A 20570-nucleotide genomic window follows, 5' to 3' on the forward strand; every position below is an offset into this window, starting at 1 on the left:
CGGAGCGGCTGGGCCCATGAGCCATGGCTGCTGAGCCTGCGCATCCGGAGCCTGTGCTCCGCAACGGGAGTGGCCACAACAGTGAGAGGCCCGCGTACAGCCAAAAAAAAAAAAAAACAACAAAAAAACATACACAAGTATATATATATATATTCATGTGTATATACACATACATGTATATTTAAATATTTTATAAAGTATTGTAAATGAACTGACTTCCTTTAAGTACACGTTCCATTTTTGCTATTATTAAACTCTCTTTACAGTAAAAAAAAAAAAAAAAAAAAAACCTGAAAGAAATATATTAACTTCTTATCTTCACAACCTTCATTCTGTTTCTAATCACAGCAGTGATACTTCTGACCACTGCCTCTTTACCAATGGAAAAGTCCTCAAGGCCACAAATGTGCTCCGTACTTTTAAAGCCAGTGCTCCATTCTTGGGCTTCATCTTTCTCAAACTATCATAATAATTTGACACAATCAGTCCCATTCTTAAAGTAACGTACTCTCTAGGCATCTAGAAAAATCAGTGTTTTTTTGGGGTTTCACCTTCTTCTGCCCTTCGTCATCTCAATCTTGATTTCTCTTCACGTCTTCAGTTCTATATGTGTGAGTGTCTTATCCTTTCATTTATTCTGTGCCTACCTACACTCGCTCCAAAGGTGATATCTTCAGGGCTTCCCTGGTGGCGCAGCGGTTGAGCGTCCGCCTGCTGGTGCAGGGATTGCGGGTTCGTGCCCCGGTCTGGGAAGATCCTACATGCGGTGGAGTGGCTGGGCCCGTGAGTCATGGCCGCTGAGCCTGCGCGTCCGAAAGGTGATATCTTCAAACCTCGTGGCTTTAGATGCCATCTATATGCTGACAACTCTCAACTTTATATCTTTAAACCCACTTCTCTAGCTGTTCCATTACTCAGGCAAAACAATTAATCATTTTTAACTCCTCTCTCTCTCACTTATTCCATATTAAATCAATCCTCACATTCTTTAAGTCCTGTATTCCTAACATATCACAAAATGACCACCTATCACCACCCTCATGACTGCCAGCCTTGCTCAAGATGACATTATCTTTTGTCTGTTCGACACTAATGCAAGATGTTAATAACAGGGGAAACTGGGGTGGGGATGTGTGTGGGGCAGGCATAGGGACTACATGAGGACTCTTTACTTTCCTCTCAATTTTTATGTAAATCTAAAACTGCTCTAGAAAATAAAGTCTATTAAAATCCCTAAAAATCTTACATGCTAAAAGTCTATTAAGTCTGTAGCCAGTTAAACGTTTCTAGTGGTATAACATTTAACTTCAGTATCTATACTACTGAACAAACTGCATTTCCTTTTAATTACTAAGTAAACAAAATTAAATACTTTATAGCATATTGTCTGTTAGCAGAACATGGTCTTCTTTGGAAAAAACCCTCAGTTTAAATACAGTGTCTTCAAAAGGAGAAATATAATTGCCTTCCTAAATGTAGGAGGATTGGGTCTGTCTTTTACGCAAGTGCAGTAATTATAGTGGTATCCTACAGTGATGTCAATTTTTCACAAAATTCCCTGAATAACAAAAAGTAAACAAATAGCCCAGGACATTCTGAATTGTAGTCTTTAGCTAATGCAACATTTCTTTGATGGTTACAGTTTATTTTTAAAACTAGAGGTCTCTATTACATAAAACATCTATTGTCATTTTAATGTAGAATATTTAAGGTATTAATAGCTAAATCAGTTTATGTTTATCAAAACTGAGGAAAAACTGGAACTCCAAGGAGTTGCATGATCTTTATTTCACGAAGTAGCTGTAGAAAGTCTCACATTGGCCTATCTACATGGGATGTATTCACGTGATGACCTAGGTATGACGGGCACAATGGATGTGTTGAGGGGAAAAAAAGGCAGTAAATACCTTGTTGGATGACCGATAGCATTCAGGAATTTTTCCAGTACATTTCCCACTTCATTCATTTATATGCATTCAGGGCATGTCGGTTTGCTTTCATTTATTTGCTTACCTCATAGTTCTTTATCAGGAGGCTAAACATGCTAGAACTTGCACACTATTAGTGGAAGCAGTCTCCATTTACAGATACTCTCAGGTGAACTGGACAGCAGCATTCCAAGCTGGTAACTTTTAAAGCATGTGTTGCTGTGTGATATTCTAAACATGAGAAGCCGCCATTCTCCATCAGGTTGGATAATGTGCTTCCTCATTTATATATATAACCTATACACAAGGAGGTTTGAGTCAGATATTTGAGAATATTTTTCATACTGTTTCTAGAAACTTCTAGCCAAATGCAGAGTAGACCAATCATGTTTGAACTCATCCAACTTAGAAAGTACTTCATTGGGAAAACGTTCTTTAAACCAGCAGTTCTCAACTCTGAAGGTCCTAGACAATTTTTCTGGAGGTCTGTGAGGTCAAAACTGCTTTCATAATAACTTAAAGATGTGTTTCACCCTTTTTACTATATTGACTTTGTTTTGATAGTACAAAATAAATGGCAGGTAAATCTGTTTACAGTTGGTTCTAGTGACTCAGATGGTGGGCAGTGATTATGTTCAAAGAAAGGTGCAAGGAAATATTTTGAAATTTTGGAATCTGAACGTTACTCTAGTGAAAGAATGCTTACTACCGTCTCATTGGTTTTCATATGTACAGAATTAGAATTCTGTTTTAAGAAATGTGCTCTACATGTTTTCCATCTTTATTCCATCAGCACTAAGTCTCCTTTGACTTTCGTAATATTACTAAGGCTATGATGGCAGTGATGCATTGCAATTAAAGTGTGCCAGCTTTATTCTACTTACTATTTAGGGGAAGAAATATTTTCTTCATATTTCAATACTGTATAAATTTTGCAAATCATGACTACATTTCCATTTACTTATTCCTTGCTGTTATTTAAAATAGAGTTTTCTCTATCACTGTTAAGCTAAGTTGATCATAAACATTTTCTACTAGGAAATATGTAAAACAAAATACTTAAATATTTTTCTGTATTTTAAAACACTTATCCTACTGTGTCATTAACTTTTTTTCTTATATTAAGCAATCCAGCTACTGCTATAACCGTAGATTATTTTAGATAACAGTCATCAAAATTATTCAGAGGAAATTAATCAAAGTTTCTTGGTGAAGAGATTTCTGGAATGATATGGCTGTTGGTTCAGTTACAAAATAACCAAGATTATAATAGACAGTTGCAGAAGTTTGGAACTCAGAAGCTTAAATATAATTCAACAAATAACGAGGTGTCCATTTCTGTTTCAGAAACATTTTTAGAAACATTGCACTTTTGGAATCTCTTGTAGTTGTTTGAAACTTCCATTAAAAGTGACCGATAACCACGTTTATAGATTATGTATGCAGAAGTTCATTCCCAAGTCAGTTTGCATCTTCTCTTTAAAGGAAGAGTATAATATTTTAATTATAAAGTTTTCTATTTGAATCTTATTCAGTTAAAGAAGGATTTTGTTCCGTCTTAACTTTCCACCCCAGGAAAGCAACCCATATAAATGCAGTTAGGTGCCTATAAGTGAAAACAGTTTCATTCATGGAGAAGTTGCAGGGTAAGTAACTTCCACTCCATATGTTTCTGTCATTTTGGAAAATTGTAATCTGGAAAGATATTTGTATGATAGAGGAAAACAGTTCTTCCTTTTATCATTGTAATTATCCCTTTTATCATTATAGTCCTTTTCAAACACTTAAAGGTTCTCTTCTGAATAAAAGCTGATTATTAGACTATGATGTCTTCCCTATCCTCTGTGGGAAATTAAGCACTAGTCCTTTGATTTATCAATCAAAAAATATCACTTGTTTCCCCTTCTCTTAACATACATATCTTGCTGTTTTTTTGTAGTCTGCTTATTTATGAAACATATTTTTGAAGACTTTTTCTTTTCTAGTTATTCTTTTCATGAATTTTATTTTGAAATAACATTGTATCTCTTTCTAATTTTGGCTATCTAATTCTTATTTTAAGAAGAGCTTGAGCCTTAGCTGTAATCAATTAAGAGTAATTACTGGTTTTTAAATATTCTGTTAGTTTCTAACTTGTTTTTCTTTGTGGTTTTTAAGATACAAGTCATGTGGCTTTTTTTTTTTTTTTTTTTTTTTGTGCTGTTCGCGGGTCTCTCACTGTTGTGGCCTCTCCCGTTGCGGAGCACCGGCTCCGGACGCACAGGCTCAGCGGCCATGGCTCACGGGCCCAGCCGCTCCGCGGCATGTGGGATCTTCCCGGACCGGGGCACGAACCCGTGTCCCCTGCATCGGCAGGCGGACTCTCAAACCACTGCGCCACCAGGGAAGCCCGTCATGTGGCTTTTAATAAGATTTCCGTTTTCCATGTTTTATAAAGGTTTCACCACACATTTGTAGAAACAGATTTTTCTGACTCACTAGCAGGTTGTCACCTGTGTAGATGGCCTATAGGGTGGCAGGCACTTTCGTAATACCCAGGCTGAATTGCTAGAGTACAGAGCCATGAGGAAGAGTTTCCAAATCCTGTTATAGTAAGTAAAATTGAGTAGTTTTGTACTGAATATTCTTGTTCTTAATGTTTACATTCCTCTAAAGAGTTTTACAATTCTAATCACATTTCATCTTTGCATTTCTGTAACTGATGTTTCTGCAATTTCCTTTTCTTTTGGTTAAAACAACGAGGAGTAACAGTATTTTTATACCCATGTTCAACATTAGTTGGAGATTAAGCCTGGTGATTCAAGACCTGTGATAAAAGATTAAAACTTGGGACAAAAATGGCGATTTCATTTCTTTCATTAAATTTCATGATGCTGGAATTCACTACAGTATCCAAAGGCAAAGAGGCACATAGCCCAGTGCTCTTACAAAGCTTCCTTCTGAAAGCAGACATCTGTTGTGTGTTAATTGAGTAAAATGAAACAGGGAAGGAAGGATTGTTTGTTCCCTGGGTACTTTATTAGTGTTCTCTACTATTCAGATTCTCAGAGAGGAAAGTGGGAAATATATACATCATGGTGCTGATCAAATACAAGTGCTGTTGTCATGAAAATTAATATTATTTGACAATGTTTTGTCTTCCTTTGATGTGAGACAAGATATTATTATTCTCTGCACAAACACTTTAGCATATTGGTTAGGTGAATGCAACTTGAAGTCAGTGTTAATAAAAATCAATATCAAAACCTTTGTGAGATACCAGTTACAAATTAAATATACTTAGTGTTTTCTCACACATCTTGATGAGACTTTTCTACTCTATGGAAATAGATGCCCTATAGTTGTCTGTAATTTGGATAAAATTAGCACCAATTAAGTGTCCCTTATCAAGAAACCACACCATAAACACTTGTAATATTGCTGCCCCAGGTGATCCAATGGAATCCTGAAGTGTTCTCTCAACTACAGATTTGTCACATAATATCATAGCTTTGATTCTACAGTTGCTATGGTACCCTGAACAAATACTCAAGTCTCTCAGGACATAAATTAAGAATCATCAGTATTGTAGGATGTCAGGTGCTTAGCTCCCACTGACCATGATGCTGTTTTAATTTATTGAAAAGAAAAGAAAAATAACTCTGAGCTGAAATAAACTGTTTAATAGAATGCTTTGCATATAAATAAATAGTCACATAAGATTATCTAGGTCAATACATGTTAAAGCAATGCCAATAATCGTTAGACTCATTAAGGCATCAAGTCCATCCAATTCTTGAATATTTCAGAAGTTCATTATATAGAGATAAAGCAATGAAATATTCTAGATTCACGTGATACTATTATTTAAGATAACATTCTTAAGAGCTCGAATCCTTGGATATATTCAATTGGCTTAATTCTATTGTAGATACCTTGGAATTAATTTTGATTTGGCTTAATATATAAATATAGCAACTGAAATGTATGCCATATTTACTCTTATTGTGTTTATTTTAATGTCTTTATTGAGATCTAATTCATATACACTTTTAAAGTGTTCAATTCATTGGTTTCTAGTAAAATAGAGTAGTCCCACAATTACTAAAATCTAAGTTTAAAACATTTTCGTCATCTCAAAGAAGAAAACACAAACCCATTATCAGCCATTCCCCAGTCTCCCTATACCCCCAGCCCTTGGCAATCACTAGCCTACTTTCTATCACTGTGGAGTTACCTATTTTAGAATAGGTAACTCCTATTCTATAGATGCTATATTCTATAGAATCTATAGAATATATGGCCTTTTGTGACTGGCTTCTTTCGCTTAGTATAGTGTCTTCAAGGTTCCTCCATATTGTAGCATGGATACTTCATTCTCTGTATGGCCGAAAATAGTGCATTGCACGGATATAGCACATTTTTTTCTTCATTTTTCAGTTGATGAGTATTTGGGTGATTGGGTTGTTACACTCCTTGTCTACTATGAATAATGCTCTTATGAACATTCATTTACAAGCTTTGTGTAGATGTTTTTATTTCCCTTGGATTGCTGGATCATATGGTAACTCTGTTAACGATTTCTTTTATTGGTGTATCGTTGTTTTACAATGTTGTGTAAGTTTCTATTGTACAGGGAAGTGGAGTTCCCTGTGCTATATAGCAGGTTCCCATTAGTTATCTAATTTATACATATTGGTGTATATATATCAATCCCAATCTCCCAATTCATCCCACGCCCCACTTCCCCCCTTGGTGTTCAAATGTTTGTTGTCTGTGTGTCTATTTCTGCCTTGCACCGAACTCTTTTCCACAGTGGCTGTACCATTTTCCATTCTCACAAGCAATGTCTGAGGGTCCCAATTTCTCTGCATTCTCACCACCACTTGTCAGAGTTCATCTTTTTTATTACAGCCAACCTCGTGGAGGTGAAGTGGTACCTTATTGTGGTTTTGATTTGAATTTCCTTAATGACTAATAATGCTAATCCTGTTTTCATGTACTAGTTGGCTATTTGTATATTTTCTTGGGAACAACTTATTCAGATTCTTTGTCCATTTTTTTTAAAAAATATTGAGTTGTGTTTTTTGTATATTCTGGATATAAATCCCTACTCAAATATATGATTTGCAAATATTTTCTCTCATTACATATATTGTCTTTTCAACTTGATAGTTTCATTTGAACCATAAAACTTTTAGAAATAATTTTAATCAAGTCCAACTTGTTTATTTTTTCTTTTGTTGCTTGGGCTCTGCTGTTTTGTGTAAAAAACTTTGACTATTTCAATGTCATGAAGATTTACTCCCATGTTTTCTTAGAGTTTTATAGTTTTAGATATATTTAGGTCTATGATTCATTTTGAGTTAATTTTTATAAATGAGGTGAGCATAATTCAGAATTATGCTTGTGGATATCTAATTGTCCTGGAACTACTTGTTGAAAAGATAATTCTTTGCCTCACTGAAGTATCTTGACACCCATATCAAAATCCAGCTGACCCTGGACTCTTGATAGACATTTAGGTCAATGGAATAAAAGTGTATCCTTCTGCCGGTAAAGCATTGTCTTGATTACTACAGTTTTAGTTAAGTCTTGAAATCAGGAAGTGTCAGTTCTCCAGATTTATTCTTCTCTTGTAATTCTTCTGTTCCTGTTTTCATACTTTTGTTGTTGCTAAGAATGTTGAGCTTCATCACAGATTTAACCACATGTGTTCCCAAAGAGAAGGAAGTACTGGCACTAAAGTACAGCTACTTGGAAAATTATTCTGGGTTGGTTTTGTTTTGTTTTTGTTTTTGTTTTGGTCACTAAGATGACAATAAAACCTTTGGGGAAATAATTGATTCACATCATTGGGAATGTAATTTTTATCATTCATTCACTGTAAGGTCCACTTAGAGAAAACTGTCTCCAGGTTTCCCAAAATAGTTTCCTTAAAATGGGAATCTCTCAAATCTGAACCATGTGTCATTCTTTATTGAATTACTCAGTTGAACCATTCACTTAAAAGCAAACTTATTCCTTTTGCTCTGAAGAATTTAATTCTGTCGTTCAGCTGAGATATAGTACTTTCATTAACCCTATATAATAATTGCACTGTTACCTTAGCTCATTAGAAAATTTATAGTTTAGTAAATTATTTCAGCAATTACATTTATGCCCTGCTTATTACTTGTTTAACATTTCTTAAACATTTTAACAATTGTCTGGTAGGCAATAAATCTACTCACTTTACGTGGAAAGTACTTGGAAGAAATTTAGTAGCCAGTTTCATGAAAGGCCTGTGAAATTCAGTGACATATGTATTTAAAAAGAAGGCCAGTAAGGAAACTGATAAATAATTCTGGCAAATCACACCTATTATCATGGATTACAAGACCACAGAACATTTAGTATTCCGTTAAAGTGAGATCACATTTTAATTTTGAATACCTTAGTAAGAATTAGCTGGAGTCACTGAATATAAATCATCCAATAATTTCCATATAGGTAGCAATAAGATATTATATTTAATAACGAAGTTAATTCTGACATTGAAATATATGTATAATCATGTAACACATGCTATATACTTAGCAAACTTCTCAAAAGGCAACCACTTTCCATCAGAGATCGCCAGGAAGTTTTAGTAAAATGTTCCTGTTGATTTTAATGATTTGTTTTTAGGTGAAGAGCATGTTGTGGTATAATCCTTAATGAAATGGTTCAGAATATTTCAGTTCCAATTAAAAATATCTGGAAAATTAGTCTGTACTAATTATTTAAAGTCAGCAAGTTGTCATGCCCACTTATTCCTTACAAAGGCTCTACATTACATGAGCTGGGTTTAGGGAATTTGTGAACAGGACACTCATCTGAATTTGTGCCATCTTTCCTCATTACCTTAATCAAATTCCAAACTGCAGAGATTATAAAGACACCCCACTGTGGATGCCCTAGAGCAGAGTTGGAGCAGGTTGGCCAGAAAGAGTTGCCAGAATACCCAGTGCTAAACATGTCACTTCAATTTCTGTGACATGGGTCCCGCTCAGTTGCTAATGGAAAGATGTATCAAAACTGATTATCAGTGGTTTCCAGCTAGATTTAGGTAAGGATGTATGTAATAAAAATAAAAATGGGTTTACGTGCTATTGTCTGCATCACCTAACAGGCTTTCCTTTTCTCGTCTTTCCTTTGTCATTTTATTTCCCTTTCTTTTCAATGATGGAGATTAACATTTTCCAGGAATTGCAAGTCCTTTTTAGCTGAAGTCATTGTCTCCATACTATCAAGTCTTAGACGGTAGCTGGACCTTATTAGACTGCCAGTTTGATCAGATTATAATATATGCTGTAAACATTTTTCTTGAATCATAAATTTTTGGGAATCTACCCAGATTTCAGCCAGACTGGCCAGGGCCTTACCAGAGTAGCAATAGGAACAAAGCAATTATTCTGTGCTCAACAGTAAGTATTGAACTGAATTTATCTGGCATATGGAAGTTTTAGGATACTATGGATATAGAATTTGCAAATTATGGTCTTCTTTCTTGGCATAGATATTTAACAAAAGTGGAAGGGCATCTGTTGCTTTAGCCTACCCAACATTAATTTATTCTTTTTTATAAACATGCAAAGACTATTCTAAGCACTTGAAATCTATACATGAATAAAATGAATATCCCTTCTGCATGGAATTTGCATTCCAGTGGAGAGAGACGGAGACAATTTATATATAAATCATATGACTGCTGGAAAAAAACAGGTGTTCTTGCTTTGGGTGCAGGTTGCAATGTTAAATATGGTGTCTGGCCTCAGATTTGAATAAATACATGGAAAATGTTAATGAAAGTTAATCATGCAGATAACTGTTGAAAGAAGGTTCCAGGCAGAAGGAACAGTCAGTGCAAAGCCCCTGATGGGAAGGATCAAGTAGAAAAGAAACAGGAAGATATATGAGAGCACCGTGTTTTTTTTTTCAAATTTATTTTTGGCTGTGTTGGGTCTTTGTTGCTGCGCGTGGGCTCTTCACTAATTGCAGTGAGCAGGGGCTTCTCATTGCGGTGGCTTCTCTTGTTGCAGAGCATGTGCTCTAGGCGTGTGGGCTTCAGTAGTTGTGGCTCGCGGGCTCTAGAGCGCAGGCTCAGTAGTTGTGGCGCATGGGCTTAGTTGCTCCACGGCATGTGGGATCTTCCTGGACCAGGGCTCGAACCCGTGTCCTCTGCATTGGCAGGTGGATTCTAACCACTGCGCCGCCAGGGAAGTCCCAGCACCGTGTATTGATGATACTGTGTGTGTCCTTGAGTAGGTGAACGAGCATGGGATCTGGTGCACAAGTGGGAACAGGGAAAGTTAAAGTGTGTGTGTATCTGCAGCACTTTCAAGAACCTCACAGCCTGTGAGAGAGAGACGATGACTATTGTAATTTAGTTTGATAAGTTTAAGATCAAGGGTAAAGGTAAACAACAGACATAGCAGAGTATTTTTAATGTGAAGAGGCTTTTATTTGCTTTTCACAATCTAAATGCCTAAGAATACACTAAATGTCGCAAGACCTTCATCAACAGTTCATTCCTTACTTAATATCAGAATTTATAACTGTGAATGAGGAAAATAAAAAAACTAAGTTTTTATTTGGTAAAGATTTTGGTTTCTTAAATTTAAAAACTTTTTTTTACTTTTTAAAAAATTTTATATTGGAGTATATTTGACTTAAATGTTAGGTTTCTGGTGTACAGCAGTGATTCAGTTATACATATATCTATTCTTTTTCAGATTCTTTTTCCATATAGGTTATTACAGAGTACTGAGTAGAGTTCCTTGCGCTATACAGTAGGTCCTTGTTGATTATCTATTTTATATATAATAGTATGTATATGTTAACCCCAACCTCCTAATTTATCCCTCCTTCTGATGTTAGACCCCCAGACTGGGGAGCCTGACATGGGGCTCAGAACTCTCACTCCTGTGGGAGAATCTGTGTGATATAATTATTTTCCAGTTTGTGGGTCACCCACCTGGCGGGTATGGGATTTGTTTGTATCATGAATGCACGCCTCCTGCCATCTCATTGTGGCTTCTTCTCTGCCTTTACAAGTAGAGTATCTTTTCTGGCAGGTTCCAGTCCTTTGTTGTCAATGGTTATTCAGCAGTTAGTTGTGATTTTGGTGTTTTTGTGAGAGGAAGTGAGCTCAGGTCCTTCTACTCCACCGTTTTGTCTAGGGATTGGAAAATAAAAACTTACTTTGTTCCAGATCAACCTTGACAAGTGCATGTGGCCTTGGGTCCCTCTCAGGGAAGGATGGACCTTTGCCTTTACTCCAGTCCTATTTGTTCTTAAAGGTTGTAAGGAAAGAGAGGCACTTTTGAAGGCACTGGATCAACACCAATCCAAACAGCACAGACCTCTAAGAGAGGATCCAGATTCTCTTGGTCCCTTTCCTATTTGTCCAGATTAATGCTAGAGTGGGTGGAGTATCGTCCCACCAGTAGTAAAGGGTCACTCTCCTGATGCCCTTCTTCTCCACAGGCCTCGCTGCAGGTAGGGCCTGCAGATTCCTCTCCTTCAGCCGCCTCAGAATCTGTTCTATCTTCCCCTACACCTGCCAGGACCTTCCGACTCCATGACTCTGTGGCTGCATCCACTGCAGCCCGGCCTAAGCTCCATAGCAGAGAATTTAAGAAAAGCTACATCATTTGGGCCAGGGTAATTGTACTGACCTCTACTCAGTGTGTTCCAAGGGCCAGCAGCGTCAGTATCACCTGGCAGCTTGAGAAATGGAAAAATCATGAACCGTGCTTGACACCCACTGAGTCATTATTGGCATTTTAACAAGATCCTAAGGTGATTCATAGAATGTTAAAGTTTAAGAAGCCTGTTTTAAAGGATTTTTTTTGTTTTTTGCGGTACGCGGGCCTCTCACTGTTGTGGCCTCTCCCGTTGCGGAGCACAGGCTCCGGACGCGCAGGCTCAGCGGCCATGGCTCACAGGCCCAGCCGCTCCGCGGCATGTGGACCCGGACCGGGGCACGAACCCGCGTCCCCTGCATCAGCAGGTGGACTCTCAACCAACTGCACCACCAGGGAAGCCCTTAAAGGATTTTAGGAGTAGAGTCGTAGTCCATTGCATAGAGAAGAGAGAATGTGAGCAAAGACATTGGGGAAAGAAAGAAAATGAGCATGACTGCCACCCAACCCACCCTGTTGTGGGCTAAAAATACAAAAAGCTCAGGGCTGCTGGAGAACAAAAGAAAACCTGGGATTACCCTGGTAGGTAATATGAGAGAGAAAATGGGAGGAGGGTTTATGTGCTCATCTGGGCACTGGGAGCTCTTGAGGGGTTCGTCAAGGGGGGAGATAAGATCAGAATTGGATGTTAGCCAAATCTCCAAGGTGAGGTCTGAATTACACCTTGGGTATTTTCCATTGCATTTTCAACATCCTTAACGCAAATTTAGAAAATATAACACTTCCACCAGTATCTTGTATCATTTTGGATTTTTCTTTGTATGTTATTTTACATAAGAAATGTCATGCATCACTCACAATATTGTGAGCCTTTTTTCCAAAGTTAAATATCATAAAATAGCTTTATGAATTCTAATTAAACATCTTAATGTCTGCAGAGTGTTCTGTCAGAGTGATGGATTATAATTAAACAAAACTCTCAGTAATCATTCAGGTCAGTTTGACTTTTTCATGAACATAATGAAAGAGTTTTTATGTGTCTGATATTATTTTTCAGACATTTCAATACATGAATTTTTAAAAATATGAATGTTAAAACTTTTGTTATACATTTCCAAAATGCATTACAAAATTTAATTTCAAATATAATAAATAACTTAAGTATCATATTCTACTTAAACTCTGCTGTTCTTATAGTTGTACCAAAATATTCCTTAAATATCTAATAATACCTGCCTGTAATTAAGCTTTCCAAGTAGTTACCATATATCCCATATTAGTATTCCTATATTAAAATCCCAAGTGATAGAAAAGCTGAAAATTTATAAATTGAAGAAAAAGTACAAAAAGATAACATTTCTCATTCGTTAAGTAAATGATTTGGGAACTGCCCTTGGTAATGCCAAATAGGTGGGTTTTTTCCAAGTAGATATTTGAAAGAAAATGAAAATGTGAAATAATCCGACATTCCAGAATAATTAGTCAATCATTATTAGCCTATCACCTTATTCTTCTAATTTTTATCCTGATAGAAAATTAATCTTTAATGAGGCATGAACGTTGAGCATCCCGATTCCTCCCCAAATAATGAAATTGGATGCAAGACTGTATCTGAAGAAGCAAAATTAGTCTGGATGCCTGGCCTACTCGAATTTTATAATAATTTTTAGGTAATATATATACAGACATGTTTGTACTTTAATAAATATTTTTGTCACATTTATCTAGCAAAATACACAACACTTGATTTGAATAACTTGATGTAAAATATAATGATTAAATCCAACATGAGCCTAAATATTAACAAATACATGTTACATTAACTGCAGAAACATTAGAACTAGAGACATGTAGAATATCTGTAAAAACATTTCTGGTTCAACATTTATCTATATAAAGCAGAAACTAGGAAAAGGGAGGTCCACAAAAACCTGCACAGGTTACATAAGGGAGAACTTTGATGGTAAGAAAGTAAACTTGGATTATATATTTAAAAGTAATTCTGATAGGTGTATATATAAACAAGAATTGTGGATGTCAAAAAAAGTGTGTATTACTAAAAATGTCTGAATGTTTGACATCTAGAAATAAAAATATTTGAGAGTTAATTTTGATACACCTTCACAATGTTTACTTCATGGGCACAAGTAATTGATGAAAAGCGTTTATAGAATGGTGAGGGTATGAAGAGAGATAGCTTTTTTCTCCTGGAAAATAATAATGCCAACTCAACTCTATATAATTCTTTCTAATGTTTAAAATGATTTAACTTGAATAACACTGATCAAGAGATCAGAGAATTGGGATTCATTTTCATATTTAGCAGTAATTTGACTTTGCACAAGGTGAGGAAGATTTGCTTATCCTTACAGTTTTATTAAATACGGAAATTATTAACCTTATTTTACTATAGTGCCATAGCTCAGCAGTCTGCTTGGAGAGGCAAGATTTTTGTCTTAAAGCTGCATATATGCATGGTAATTTCCACAAGATTTTGAAATATTCAATTGGAGGAATATGGTTGCTAGATATTGTTGTGAGGAAGAGAAGACACTAAAACTATCTAAACCTACCCCATGGAATCCCACTCAGGCTAAACAACTTGGCAACTTAAACACCTATGGAAATGTGTTTATATATAGAAAAAATAAAATTGGAGATCTACCTCACATCATGTACAAAAATTAACTCCATCTTGATCTAGGACTTAAATGACAAATACAAAACTTTAACAAATTTTAGTTGAAAATACAGATTAATACTTCTCTAAGCTTTGCATACGGAAGTAATTTTTTAGCATTATTAAATACATCCTAACTGTAAAAAAATTGATAAATTTTGCTTAATAAAATGACTATTATTCATCCAAAGAGCTCTTAAATAAAATGGAAAAAATAAGTTATAAACTTGATAACACTTGCTGAAGATACTTGGAACACTTATAACTGACAAAGGGTTAGTATCGAGATTATAACATAAACATGTACAGATAAAAAAGAAAAGAAAGAGCTCCAAACAGAGTAATGAGCAGAAGACCTGAATAGGAACAAAAGAAGAATATCATTGAGCCAATAAAAATATAAAGAGGTATCAACCATAATCTATTGATCAAGGATTGGCAAAAGTTTTAATATCTCACACCACCAAGTGTTGGCGAAGATATGCTCAAACAGGATCCCATCTAACTGCCTTTGGGAGGTAAGTTAGTAAATCATTTTGGGGAGACATTTTAGCATTATCTTGAAAAATTAAACATTAAAAAATATAACTTGGCAATTCTCCTCCTACGTATGTCTCCAGAGACTATTTTGCACAAATGCATCAGGAGATCTACACAAGAATGTTCAGAGCAGCTCAAGCCTGCAAACAGTCTAATAGTTATGGACAGGAGGGTGGTGTACTGTCATGGCACCATCATGCAGTACCATCTGGTAAACCAGAACAAAGAGGCTACAGTGAGTCACCAATACGGATGAGTCTTAGCAATTGAATTAAAAAAGAAAGTATTAGAAGATTACATAGAGCATGATACCCACTTTTTTATGTTTAAGTTAAAAACAACTAAAAGAATACATTTTAAAGAATATTTCTATTTGTACCATTATGTGTGTGTGTCTATATAAGTGTACATATATACACTTAGCATATGTATATGCACACATATATGCTATACTTAAATACACACATGCAAATATGTAAAACTATTTTCAAAATCTTGAGAATAATAAGGTAGGGAAGCCCAGGTTAGAAACAGGGGAGGAGTGCCTAGGTAAGATTTCGTCAAATTCTAGACTCCATGTAGATGTTTATTATTGACTATATGAACTAATTCTATAATTAAAAATAAGTATTCCTACACATTCATGTATATATACAAAAAAGAATGTGTCATGCAAAAAACTTGCTTTTAAAAGGATTTTCTTATTTCAGTCATCTTACCTGAGGCATTTTCTATTTTGCTTTCAGCTTGATGATTTCCTGAATCAGATCCATAAGCTCCAGAGATCTTTGGATGAACAAAAAGAAACAAATGAAAACTTGGAACTTCAACTCAGGCACTTACAAAACTGGTAATTGTTTCACAAAATATGTCAAATTCAAGATCGAGATCTTAGATAGGGAAATCTTGATGTCCTTTTTTCCTCATTTTCTTAACAAAAATAATGTAACTAGAAATATTAAAAGAAACTTGCACTCAGTACTTAAATTTATGGGCTTCTTGGCTCTTATTGTTTTTCCCCCCAATAAATGTTACATGTTATGATAAAGACAATTTAAATATCATTTAAAAGCAACTCTAGTTCTAAAGGTGTAAAATTTCTGAAAGGCCAAAGGAGCTTTCAGAATACATTTCACAAACTGAAAGGGTTATAATACCCGCAAGAAAACAGAAGTTGCAAACCATACAGTTTGCTGGGTAGTTGATAAGAGAATCACTGTACTTAAGTAATTGATAGACATTAAACACATATTCACAATCTATGTGGTAAGGGTGGCACGTTGTGTGAAAAATGTTTTTACCCTAGAGAGGTAACAATAAATTTGGTATAATTCTTCATACAAGGCAAAAGTGGACAGAGGTGTCAAACACTATGATTTGCATTAGAAAGAGACTGAAGGAGCAAAGCTAAGATTTGCACTCCAATTGATATGAATACTCTCAAAGTAATAGATCACCTGTGACTGAAGTTAAGGAAAAGCAACAAGCACCTCAGAAACTAAGGGCTTTTGACTTGCAACTGGATAGACATTTTGCAGGAAAGTCATAGAAAAGCCCTCCAGCACTACAAGTACAATAGTATCTAGAAATAGTATCTAGAAATAAATCAGGTGGAAATAAAGCTATGATTTCCTTTGAGTTGGATGAAACAAAAGCAAAGTATAAAATTGTACATAGAGGAATATTTGAGACCTTTTTATATAGTATAGTTTACTGCTTCATATTTACGTTTAGATAAAGAAATTTACCTTAAGAAGAGACCCTATATAATCCTACTTGTAAAATTTAACTCAGTCAAGAATATACCTGGTCTTCCTCCTTTCCCATTAGTGCAAATGAAAATTTACTAATTGATTTGTAAGTAAAGCTTCCTCTCATCTGATCATCCAGCTTGTCTCTTTGTAAAAGGCTTCATCATTCACCCAGCCTTCCCTTCCGTGCCTGTGTCTTTCTCTAACATGGGGGAAGGTCTGACTGGTGGGAACTCTAAGGCCTGGGGAGACAAAGAGGCCTGCCAGTGGCCTTCCATTGACCATTGCATATGCACTGGTGAAGAGTGTGGGCCCCAGGATGGGCTTTCGTCTCAGCACACCCTTCAAACTTCTATTAAGCCCTGTCTTAAGTCTTGCTTAGTTCTTAAAAGCAAATTGGCCATAACACTTCTTGTTATCTTTACCTGGAGACAGTTTCTTACTTTGAGACTGCCTTCTCTATTTCCTCTAAAATCTGCTTGAAAAATGAATAATTAATTTCTTTCACTTATTTTTCTTTTAAGACCACTTAAAAGAAGACATTTCTCACTTTCACATTCTGCCTGGGAATCTTGTTTTTTTGACCCACAGGTTTATTACATGCTTGTTATAGGTTCCATGTTCTCACAGGTGACACTAATGCTAATTGTTGCACCAACGCATAAATGTCTCCCCTTCGCCAGCCTCCAGTGACCATCGCTTCACTGCTTTTACACCAGCCCTAACAACTTCCTCACCATCTTTCCATTCTCTACTTGTTGATGTCCCTAAACCAATGCCACCTATTTTGTTATGGCAGCCCCTCACTTCCAGATACCAGTGTCTGAGATCTCTATTGCTGCAAAATGAATTACCCAAATACTTAATTGCCTAAAACATTTATTGTTTATCACAGTTCTGTGGGTTTTTCTGGGTTCAGCTGGGTGGTTCTTCTCCTTCACATAGAGGTGGCCGGGTTAACTCTTGCATCTGCATTCCACAGAGAGCTCCCTGAGGCTAGAATGTCCAAAATGACCTCACTCCTATATCTGATACTTCAGCTGGAGTGAGAAATGGCTGTTGCTTCTTGGGCTTCTCCCTTGCCCTGAAGATCACCCTGGGGAGTCACACAGTGCCCCTTCCTTCAGATTCTATTGGTCAGAGTCTATGGCAGGTCACTAGGCCATCCCAGGTTCAAGAGTTGAGGAAATTGACCCCATGGCTTTATGGAAAGAACAATATGTGCAATAGGGACATCCTAGACATTGCTGCCATCATCTTTGCAGACAAGGCAGATACCACAAATGCAGCAACTTTTGATTAGACTTCACTCCTACCTATATTCCTCAGGCTAAATCAGAAGATAAGCTTTGCTATTTATTATTTCTGTGACCTTGAGCAAGTTACTTATAGAACTATATAACATCCCCTTAAAGACTGAATAAAATGTCATGTGCTGTGTCAGATGTTTCTTATACATTAATAAATATGCAACAAATATTAGTTTATTCATCTCACTCTACTTTTTTTTTTTTTTTCTGGTATGAGGGCCTCTCACTGTTGTGGCCTCTCCCGTTGCGGAGCACAGGCTCCGGACGCGCAGGCTCAGTGGCCATGGCTCACGGGCCCAGCCGCTCCGCGGCATGTGGGATCTTCCCGGACCGGGGCATGAATCCATGTCCCCTGCATTGGCAGGTGGACTCTCAACCACTGCGCCACCAGGGAAATCCCACTCTACTTTTTAAGAGGCAATTTCCTTCAGAGAAAATATTTAGAAAGAAAATTTTTGTGCAAAAAAAGAAAATATATTTTAAAGAAATCTTGGAAATGCCTCCTAAAAAAATTTTAAGAAGTAATACTACTTGCCCTTGACTTCAACTACATAAACCTATAACCTCCTATTGGGTATGTTTTCTTACCTGTTTTGAAATCGCTTTGTAAGATTATTCACATTTTACTAAACAGCGTTTTATAATAATAATCCTGACATTACACACCTTAAACTCCTGTATGCTAGACTAAAAAATGTCAGGAACACAATATTGTGATATAAAAAGATAGGCACTAACCAGTAAAATAAACATCAGAAATTTTTCCCTTTAAACATTGTTATCTGTCATTTTAAGGAAAATATTGTAATTAGAAAACTAATAAAAGAATTGAAATCTAAATATTTTCATAAATTAGAATACTCATACCCACATTAATGAAGAAACCCCAATGCTGTTTTAAAAATACCCCTTTGCACTAATTGTAATATCAACCAGTTTCAAATATAAACATTTTAAAATAGAACTATAGTAACTTAAGCATAGTTTATATTGAACACCCTAAAGAAATGATATCACAGTGGGGAATGTTTAGTATTATACTGCAAAGTGCCACCTATTTATGCCAAATATGAAATGATATATACAGAAAATATAATTCCTATCTTATGACACTGCTCTTACAGAGGTTTATAAAAAATGCATGGAAGAAATGAGTTGTTAGCTGATTTTAAATCAAACTAATGAAGATATGGTATTGTCTACATATCCCAAGAGGAGCTGTTACACAGACTTCAAAGATTAGTGTCGACCTAACATATACACTGTGCATGTTTCCCTCCCAAATGCAAAGACCTTCTGTGTGCCCCCTGGCCCTCACTTACTCCTACGAATAAAACTGTAGTCTTTGATTGGTGTGGGGAATTAAATGACCTCCAAAGCATTCTCACCTTGGTAGGCATACTGCTGTCTTCACTGTGACTGAACTTCGGGTACATCATACCCGATGCAGTGGAAAGCATGAGAATGGTTATTTTTAATCTTAATATATTTTCATCTTGTTGGCATGATCCATTTCTAAAGAAGTACACATAATATTTTTCTCCCTTTTATATATTGTTGTGAAGACAGTAATATTTTCTGAAATCACCTCCAAGTATCTGCTTTCTGTATCTTCAGATGAAGGTTAAAATTTATATTCATCTGGGAACATAACTAATGAAGGAACATTTGAAAATTTCTACTCTCATTGAGGATGATTCTGCTGGCTGGAAAAGAGTAATTTTTAGAGATGTGTTCATACATCTATATGCACTGTAATCCACCAAAGAAACTAAAACACTACAAAGACTTATTCAAAAGCAAACTAACAGACCGATATAATTTTTTCCGCAATAACAGCTTTAGCAAGTTTAACTAGGAAGACAGTTTGTATACTGAATGTAATATTGTTCTTATTTGAACATATCTCATCTTTGAATGTATTCTATTGGGAAAAAATACTCCTGAGTCCATCTTCAACCATAATTATTAGAGTGAGGTATCAATCTTTGGCAACAAGTAATGTGAAAGAGATTTGTCCTATTCAGTAGCCACATTGATGCCTCAGATAAAGAAACAGAGAAACAGCAAATATGAAATTCTACATTATTTTCTGTTAGTAGAAATAAACACTTTTTCTAAAGAGAATGTAACCAGGAAAAATTTTAAAGAATGTCACATAATAAAACATAGTGATATAAGAAAGGGCTGCTGGGAATGGCCATCATCAAAAAATCTACAAACAATAAATGCTGGAGAGGGTGTGGAGAAAAGGGAACCCTCTTGCATTCCCTCTTGGTGGGAATGGAAATTGATACAGCCACTGTGGAGAAGAGTATGGAGGTTCCTTAAACAACTAAAAATAGAACTACCATATGACTCAGCAATCCCACTACTGGGCATATACCCAGAGAAAACCATAATTCAAAAAGAGTCATGTACCACAGTGTTCATTGCAGCTCTATTTACAATAGCCAGGACATGGAAGCAACCTAAGTGTCCTAAGTCACCTAAGTGAATGGATAAAGAAGATGTGGCACATATATACAATGGAATATTACTCAGCCATAAAAAGAAACGAAATTGAGTTATTTGTAGTGAGGTGGATACACTCTGTCATACAGAGTGAAGTAAGTCAGAAAGAGAAAAACAAATACCATATGCTAACAGGTACATATGCAATCTAAAAGACAAAGGTCCTGAAGAAACTAGGGCAGGATAGGAACAAAGACACA

General features: G+C 36.0%; 1 protein-coding gene across 5 annotated transcripts in view; it reads left to right on the forward strand.

Moving 5' to 3' along the window:
- CCDC102B (coiled-coil domain containing 102B) overlaps nucleotides 1–20570 on the forward strand; it is a 262646-nt gene that overhangs the window by 210255 nt on the left and 31821 nt on the right. For 4 of the 5 annotated variants that reach the window (XM_060029199.1, XM_060029202.1, XM_060029200.1 and 1 more), the window contains one exon: nucleotides 15542–15645. In XM_060029199.1, coding sequence (XP_059885182.1) covers nucleotides 15542–15645 — 104 coding nt within the window. Of the gene's footprint in view, nucleotides 1–15541; nucleotides 15777–20570 lie in introns of those variants that run through there. The other variant, XM_060029201.1, reaches the window with a different exon arrangement.

The sequence above is a fragment of the Delphinus delphis genome, chromosome 13 (genome assembly GCF_949987515.2).
Source record: "Delphinus delphis chromosome 13, mDelDel1.2, whole genome shotgun sequence".
In the NCBI taxonomy this organism is placed as follows: Eukaryota; Metazoa; Chordata; class Mammalia; order Artiodactyla; family Delphinidae; genus Delphinus; species Delphinus delphis.